Source organism: Schistocerca gregaria, chromosome 7 (assembly GCF_023897955.1).
Source record: "Schistocerca gregaria isolate iqSchGreg1 chromosome 7, iqSchGreg1.2, whole genome shotgun sequence".
Taxonomy (NCBI): domain Eukaryota; kingdom Metazoa; phylum Arthropoda; class Insecta; order Orthoptera; family Acrididae; genus Schistocerca; species Schistocerca gregaria.
This window is the reverse complement of record NC_064926.1, coordinates 535127645-535136874: the sequence shown is the minus strand read 5'-3', so window position 1 is coordinate 535136874 and position 9230 is coordinate 535127645. Positions and strand designations below refer to the sequence as shown.

Below are 9230 nucleotides of genomic sequence, written 5' to 3'. Positions count from 1 at the left end.
CCTCTCACAGCTCAACAGGCGCGGAGAGGCCAAACTGGTTGCAGTGTAATCTCATTCGTGTGGTCGGTTCTACATTAGGTTGCTGGCAAACATCGACTGGTTGACAAAGGGTAAGACGTTAAAATATTCTGATCCCTTTTGACTTGTGTAGTTTGCCCTCTTAGATAGTTATTTCCTGATTTAATATGCTTGTTAATCATATTTCCCAACAAAGCATTCATTGATCTCGGGGACTATTTTTAACATTGTCATCGCGTTTCGTTTACACTTTCTAATTTCCAACCAAATTTATCGTCTCTTAACATTTGTTTAGTCGAAAAGGAATTACATCACTTTCCACTCTGTTTTTTATCAAATAGTTTTAGTGACTGCATCAACGTAAAAGAAAAATACACTTTGATGGATAGTACAATGTATAGGAGTACATTTGCGGACCCACGTCCCACTGGAAAGTTAACAGAAAAGATTTTTGCATGTTTTACATGTTGATAAGCAATGAGGGAAAGGCTACAATCCTGTCACCCTCCCCTCTTTACTATTGCTTCCCTTTCATGTTTTTCTACTCCCAGAATGGCGGTATTATTTCTGTACAATTTGCTGATAATCTTTCGTACCCTGTATTTCATCCTTGATAAATTCTCAATTTTAAGTTTTGCATTCCGTATAACATTGTCAAAAGCTTTGTCTAAATATCGATGTCGTATCAATGCAGCTTTGTCTTTCTTTCTTCAGTCTTCCAAGATAAATAGTAGGACCAGTATTGCCTCATGTGATTTTTTCCGGAATTCTTCAGTAGCGATCCACTAATCTTTCCTGTAATTCCGCAAAGGACTGAGCATACCGAAACGCCTCATCGAACATTACATGTTCTCTAGCAGCCGATACTAATTTTAATAGAGCCACACTTAACAATTGATCGATATTCCAGTTTCCTAAGTTCTCAGATGTATGCGAACTATCAAAAAAAGACAAAACATCATCCCGAAATTACCAGAAAATGAGGCCACGAACTAGGCAGTGCTAGCATAAAGGTTGGGTGGAGAGACACTGGAAACTGTTCCTTTCTTTCCGACTTTGAATGATCTACTTCCCTAAGTAAACCTTCATTATCATCTGTAACTAAAGGTACCCCATCCTACACAAGCTGAATCGTCGTCTGGATTGTCACTGCTGTACATTTTTGTTCACTTCTACCACCAAATGGTCCATCATATTTCGGGCTTGCAGCCGGATCACGTTGACATCTTGGCACGATATTTCGGCTAACAAACATGCAGCCATCTTCAGGTGAGTACGAGACTGAAGATTACTCGCGTCTCGCGTGGATCTGCACGGAGATAACTTGTCCTCTGATGTGTGATGGAGTTCGCAGCAGTTAGTGCTTTGCCTCCCATGCATGCTGATTTAATGCGTCTTCACATGTGGATTGTCTTCTTGGGTGGCTCCTCAGCACAGTTCTGCAGTGCTAGCTATGCAGCGAGCAGGTGTGGCCTGCGGGTGTTGACGCTGCGCGGCAGTTTGCGGCCCAGCGTCCGGATGTGGGCGTTGTGTGACCGGCCAGCACGTTCGTAAAAGGTGCGGGCGGTCGCCTGGAAGAGGTCACGGAGCAGAGGTACTTCCGCGATGTCGTGAAGATGAGCGGTGGGGAAATCGTAAGGCAGGTGCAAGACCAGCCGAAGGATGCGATTCTGCAGTGTCTCCAGCTTCTTCAGGTTCGTGTCGGCAGCGTTCCCCCAGACGACGGCGGCGTATTGGAGTACAGGGCGGAGCAGCGCCTTGTAGAGAGTGATGCCCAGCCACCGTCGTAGACGGGAGCCGGCGTTCAGCACCAGGTACAGGATGCGGAGCCGGTTCCGCACTTTGGCCTTCACTTCGCGGGTATGCGGAACCCACGTGAGTCGGCGGTCGATGGTGACGCCGAGGTATTGCGCCGTGGGACGCCACGGGACAGGACTGCCACCGATGGTGAGCGGTTGCAGACCTGCAGGAACGACTCGCCTGGTGACGATCAGGAACTGCGTCTTGGCTCCATTAAACTGTAGACGCCACTTGACGGCCCAGGCTGCCAGGGTGTAAACGGCTAGCTGCAGACGGCGGCCGTGTCATCCGCGTACAGGGCGAGCCCCACACGGTCGATCTTCGGCGAATCAGAAGTGTGCAGCGAATACAGGAGTGGTCCCAAGACCGAGCCCTGTGGCACACCGGCGTTGATGCGGCGGACGGAGGACAAGCCATGCGCGGCCGGCACATGGAAGGTCCTATCGGCAAGATAGGAATGGATGAGACGGACGTGCGACGTCGGGACCCCAAGTTCAAAAAGTTTGAACAAGAGGCCACAGTGCCACACACTGTCGAAAGCACGCGACACGTCCAGGAACACCGCGCCGAAGAACTCGCGCTGCTCGAGGGCGACGAACGCATCTTCCACTAGCTATAGGAGTTGGTGAATTGCCGAGTGGCCCCTGCGAAAGCCGAACTGCTCTTCGGGCAGGAGGCCTTCCTTGTCAACGTGGCGCTGCAGCCGCCTGATGTACACCCTTTCAAAGACCTTTGAGACGGTCGGCAGTAAACTAATAGGTCTGTAGTTCGCGGGCTGACGCAGATCCTTCCCCATCTTCGGAATCGCCACGATCTCTGCATACTTCCAGGACTGAGAAAAACTGCAGGACCGGAGGATTACATTAAAGACGTCGGCGAGATGAGTGACAGCCACCAGCGGCAACTTCTGAAGTAGGGCGTTGGAAACCTCGTCTGGGCCCGCAGCTTTCCTGGGGTTCAGGGCACGCAGGATGGACGACACCTCCTCCGCCGTCGTCTCTTCAATGACGTCATCGTCGTCGTGTGCCTCCAAGTAGCGTGGGAGCCGGTCAGCAACCAGGTCGTCGTGGACAGCGTTGGTCGGGTCTTCGATCGGCGTAAACGCAGCCTCAAATACCTCTGCGAGGGCATCAGCCTTCGCAGCTGGTTCGCAGACAGCCTGACTATTGACCAGCAGCGGAGGGATACGTTGCGTGCGGCGTAGGAAACGCTTCGTCGTCTGCCAGGCCGTGCCGTCGTCAAGACAGAGGGTGGCGACCTTGTTATTCCAGTCGCGATTGCGACGGTTGTCAATGGCGACCCGGATGTCCCGACGCATCCTGTTGAGGAGGCGCTTGGTGTCGGCATTTCTTGTCCGCTGCCACTCCCGGTAGACCCGGTTCTTCTCAGTGATGGCTGCAAGGATGTTCGGCGGCAGCTGGCGGGAGTAGTCAGGCGGAGTGCGAGGTCGGGGCGGCGTTGCTATGTTGGCAGCGTCGATCGTGGTTGCCGCAAAGTGCAGAAGTGCTGCGTCCGATCCAGCTTCCGATGGGGGCGGCGCGGCGGCGAGTGAGTCTGTCACGGCTGCTTGAAACCTGCCCCAGTCGATGCCAGCAAGTGAGATGTCTCGCCTGGGCTGTTGGAGGGCGTCTAAGTCGATATCGAAAACCACTGGGACATGATCAGAAGACAGTGCCATCCTCGTCGTGGCGGTGATCTGATGAGGGATGCCCTTGACGACCGCGATGTCGATTATATCCGGGAAGCCAAGGGCAGGGAAGATTGTCGGGTCGTATGGCCCCACCACAAGCGCATGGTGGCGGTCTGCTACCCGGAGCAGGCAGCGGCCGGTGGCATTGGTGATCTTGGAGTTCCAGGACACATGTTTACTATTGAAGTCCCCGGCGACGAACACCTGCCCCCTCAAGGAGAGCAGAGCATCGCTGTCAGCAGGGTCCAGTGCACGAGACGGCGGTCGATAGGCAGCGACTAACGTGATGGCCCCCGCCGAGGTGTGAACGACTACACCAGTGGCCTCCAGGGTTGCCAGTGGTGGAAGTGGTATCACGCGATGGCGAATGCCATTGCAGACGTAAACGGCTGTCCCACCACCCGCCGTCAGTCGATCGGTGCGATAGCTGGAGTAGTTGGCCGCCCTGACGTCGACCCCAGGCTCCAGGTGGGTTTCGTTGATAAGGCAGACGTCGACGGCTTCATCTCGAAGAAATTGGCGAAGTTCACCAGCTTCAGTGCGGACGCCGTTGGCATTCCACGTGACGACCTTGACCCCCCGACGCTGCCCATGGTGGAGCTGGTGAGTGTTGACAACAGGCGGGGCTGGAGAGGCCATCGGTAGCGATGAGTTGCTGCGACAGGACTTGAATCAACTTCGTAGCACTGTTCACCAAGGCAGTGAGCTGCGCGACGAGGTTGGCTAGGTCAGCGGTGGAGGCAGCCTTCGCGGCCCCATTGCTGGAAGGGGGAGGCGTGGCTGACTCGCTGTGAGAGTCCACCTGGGGCTGCTCGACTGACGGTGCTGAGCGCTGGGTACCCACGGGGCGCTGACCCCTGCGCCGGTCCGGGGCGCGGTCCGGCCGACGTCCCGGGAGAGGCAGTACCCGGGTCCGCCACTAGCAGCTGTGGTGGAGGCGCAGGAGCCTCAGGTGTCGGCACGGCATCGAACGCGGCAGGAGCAGGAGCAGCCGACGCAGCCGGGACGGCGGAGGGCGCCCCTGACGTTGCCGCCGCGATAGAGACGCCGGGCCGTCTCGTCGCTGGCTTTTTCGGACGCGGCGCTGGTGTTTGGCCACGTTGGCGAGCGATGGCACGCTTCCACACCTCACACCCACGATAGCTGGCCACGTGAGCACCGCCACAGAGTGCACATGTCGGCTTCTCGGTGGGCGGACGGGGGCACGCACTTCCTGCGTGGTCTCCGGCGCATTTAACACATCTGTCCGGCATAGAGCAGTGGCGCGCGACGTGATTGATCCCCTGGCAGCGAAAGCAGTGCACAGGGCCTCTCCTGGAGCGAAGATCTTCGGTCTGAACCGGAACGTCGGCGACCCGCGTCAATTGGTATAGTTTGCGGTTCTCCACGGTGTCGGAGCAGACGACCAGGAAGAGCGGCATATCATCGCGCGATTTAGGCGACTTCACCTTCACGACTGCCCGTATGTAGAAGCCCAGGTCAGCGAGTTCGCGATGCAGGAGATCGGCTTCCATGTTGAATGAGAGGTCCCGGATTACAATCTTCGAGACCTTGTCAGGTGCGGAAGCGTGGGTATAGAACGGGATACCACGCTCAGACGCCTCCTGAGTGACCCGGCGATAGCCGTCAGCAGTGCGGAGTGTGATCGTGTACAGGTCTCGTCCGGCAGGCTTCACTGCGCAACAACTTCTGCAGTTCCCCATAGGGAGGCCGAAACTGGAGGACCACCGGCGGAAAATGGGAGTCTTTCTTCGGCGCAGGATCGCGCGGCAGCTGGTCCGGCGCGTCAGAGAGCGCGTCGAATGAGTTGGCGACGGCAGTTGGAAGCGTCGTCGATGACTGCATGCGTCTTGCAGTGCGCCGGGCCGGGACAAAACCATCAGCGTCAGGGGCGAAATCTTGCTTGGCCCTTTTCTCGATCGGCCACAACTAGATCTTTTTGGGAATCCATTATCAAGGAGTCCGTGGAGATTCGATTGGCAGAAGATCTTATTAATCGAGACGGCGGCTTTCAGATGGATAAAGCATGGGATCCTGTAATTTCTTTAATCGCTTCACAGAGACATTGGTTTGCATCTAGTGCGACGGCTGACGAAAATTGATTTTATACTTTCGACTACCGCGCCTCAGCTGCGCGAAGGCGCTTTACGACAGATGGCGCGAGTGTAGGTACACCACTACGCATGCGCGGCCCGCTTCTGCTGCAGAGCGCGCCAAATTAGATAGCGGGCGCGGCATTAGCCTTCTCCACTGCGCAGGCGCCGCCGCGCCAATTGTCGCTATATATAGAACGACGCGCACCAGTACAACCATCACATCCAGAGTCATCTGCCCCTCCCCTGCCACTCCGGTTGCAGCTTCATTGATGCAGCCATCAATGAAGCTGCACCTTGGGCCAGGAATAGGGAAATATGCTCACCAGGGCCCCCTTCACGTGGGACAAGCCCGCGTGCGCCGCGCTCTAGATCCCACGCTGTATGCGTCCCACAACAGCTTCCGGCACCACAAGAAGACCTCGCGTCGTCATTGATGCCCGACGCAGACATACAGGAGGGGTTGCAAGAGCTACTGATCGCCCTCCATGATGCCGCAGAGGAGGGGGGGCCAGCAGGTCGACAGTGTTCGGCTTCAGGCCCTCTTCTTCCCCAACATGACTGCCGCGTCCGACGACAGCGATGACGGGAGCGTGATGGAGTTTGATGACGACCATTGGCGCCCGGTCGCTGAGCGTCGGAAGCGGCAGTTGGCCTCGTCCTCCGACTCTGAGGCCATTCAGCCTGCCGAACGCGGGTTGACCAAGAAGAAAAAAGCCGTTACTGACGCGGAAGGTTTCTAGGTGCCGCGCAAAACGGCACCCCGCCGTCAGTTCACCACGTCACTGACGGATGTGCCCGTCAGTAATACATTTGCGGCTATTGATGGTGCCGCAGACACCCCACCAAATCCCCATCCCCCCACCCTCAGCCACCCCTCCTGCCCCCCCACCCATCTATATACAACACAAGGGGCCCTACAAAGAGCTTATAGACATCCTAACTACTCAAACTGATTACCCCTTCCGTATAAAATGGTCAGGCAATGACAACTACCGACTGTCTGTCCAGTCCCCCACTGACCTTGCCAAGACCCTGATCATCCTGAGAAAGTTGAATATAGGTTTCTCCCCCCCCCCCCCCTAAAAGGACCCACTGCCTCCAGGTCGTCGTCAGAGGGCTTCCCATGGAGTACTCTGATGATGACCTGAGGAAGGCACTCACGTCATTAAACACCACCACCACAGTTATATCCCAGATCATCTCCCCTCGAACCCGTCGCCCCACCCCACTCTTCTTCGTCTCCGCCCCCGACACGCCAGAGAACCGCCACCTCCTAACCCTCTCGCTTCTCGATCGCGTTAGCGTGACAATTGAGAAACCACACTCCAGGGGGATGACCCTGGTATGCTATCGCTGCTAGGGACTGGCGCACTTCGCGGGTGACTGGACCCGTGAGGTGCGTTGGGTGAAGTGTGCCGGTGATCACGCCTCCTCGGAGTGCTCTAAACCCCGAGACGGCCCCCCCCCCCCCCACCTGTGCCCGCTGTGGCGGGAATCACACAGGCAGCTACATGGGCTGCCCAAAAATGAAGTTGTTTAGGGCAAGTCAAAACAGATTTGCAACGCCATCGGCGGCGACCTGTGGGGGCGCCACTTACTCTGGTGCCCTGGTGGGATCGGCGCTGCGGGCTTACTCCCAACATGCGTCTTGCTACCATCCCGCCCCTCTGGGCTCCTACCCACCTCCCCTCCTCTCCATCCCCATCTCACCCACCCCAACAGCCTTCCCTCACCTCCCCACCCAGCAGGCGTTAAGCACTGCTTCCCCCTCCCCACAGTGGGTGTCACAGTCCACTGTTCCTTCCCCATCCTACCAGCAGGTGTTAAGCATTGCTGCCCCCTTCCCCACTCCGGTACAATCCTAGCAGCACCCTCTCCCCACCCCACCCTCTGTTCCCACCCACCTCAGTGACCTCATGAACAATGTTGTTGAGGCACTGACCTTGGCAATCTCCACCACTTTCAACTCCCTCCTCCAAACCATCCCACACTAACTTGCCACTGCCCTCTCCCAGTCCATGTCCCCCATCACCACCACCACTCCCATTCCAACCAGTCATGGCTGTTGGACATCACAGACTGACAACCATGATCAGGAACGCCAATGGCCTCCCCAAACAACAGGGCGAGATTCGACAATTCCTCCTAGATGAGGGGGTTGATATTTGCCTTGTTGCTGAGACGCACCTCAAACCTGGTGTTTTTATCCATGTAGCGAACTACTCCTGCTACAGGACAGACAGGCCCACCGCCTATGGCGGCACGGCGGTGTACGTACGTAACTCCCTCCGTCACCACCCCATTCCCCTCCCCAAACTTAACACCGTGGGAGCCACTGGCGTTCTTGTCCACACGGTGAGGGGTCCCATCACGTTCATGGCACTTTATAGACCACCTCAAGGCCTTCTTGAAACACCAGACTACGAGGCATTGCTGTCGCTTTGTTGGCGGTGACTTCAATGCCAAACATGCTGCCTGGAACAGTAGACTAACAAACACTTCTCTGGTCGTCGACTTCTCCGGGTCGCTGATAAGCACCATGCCCACACCATCGGCCTGCACGACCCCACCATATACCCCACTGGAGGACGTCCCCCAGATGTCATAGACATCACAGTGGTGTAAGGTCTACCCCACCCCATCACTGCAGCCACCCGCATCGCTCTAGCCTCTGACCACCGGCCGGACATCTATTCCATCGATCTCGTTGGAATCACGACCGCGCCGAGTGAAGGCCTGAACATCCGCGGTATTCTGGCAGTCCTACCAGCGACGGGTCGAAGCAGCCCTACCCACAATCCCTGCTGCCGATCAAACTGACGCAGATTGCACGCTCATACACCTCACCACCATAGCCCTAGATGCTGCAGCAGCAGCGACCCCTCACCGTCCACACCGGCCCCCAGACCATCTACGTCCACTCCCCCCCCCCCCCCCCCCCCACTTCCTTGCTCTCATTACAGAGAAAAACCGGACCATCCAAGAATGGCAGCTCACTCGGAATCCGACAACTAAGCGCCTCATCAATAGATTCCAGCGCCAAATCAAGGCTGCAGTGCAAGACCACCGCAATCAGGCATGGGAGAACAGAATCTCTGCCGTTGACCTGAGTGACCCGTCCGCTTGGCGGTTCACAAGAAGCCTTCTGAGACGAGAGCAAAGGATTCCCCCCCTTCAGGTCGGCAATGATTTTAGCTGATTTCTTCGCATGAAACTTCACTCTGGTCAATGACCCCGTTGACCCCGACCACATCCTCCTGGTAACGGCACGCCCCCCACAACTCCTTGCCGTTCAGGACCCTGAGGATGAAATCACCTCCATCACTGCAATTGCGGTACCTCAGTAGAACGTAGGGAGTACTTCGGGGCCATACTCCTCGACGTGTCCAGAGCGTTTGACTCGGTCTGGCACGAAGGGCTGCTCTACAAATTATTTTCCCTCGGCTTTCCAGTGTCTCACGTAAGGCTAATAGCCACATACCTGGAAGGTCGCACCTTCCACGTTAGGATCCCTGATGGGAAATCTACACGACGACGCATTAGGGCAGGAGTATCACAAGGCAGCGTACTTGGACCGCTACTCTACTCCCTCTTCAAAGCCGATCTGCCCTCTGCGCCGAGGGTAC

General features: G+C 56.4%; 1 protein-coding gene across 1 annotated transcript; it reads right to left on the bottom strand.

Moving 5' to 3' along the window:
• Positions 1-4236: 4236 nt before the first annotated feature.
• On the bottom strand, positions 4237-5022 carry LOC126282466 (skin secretory protein xP2-like). The gene has a single exon (XM_049982123.1). The coding sequence runs from the start codon at positions 5020-5022 to the stop codon at positions 4237-4239; it is 786 nt and encodes a 261-aa protein (XP_049838080.1).
• Between the last annotated feature and the right edge of the window lie 4208 nt (positions 5023-9230).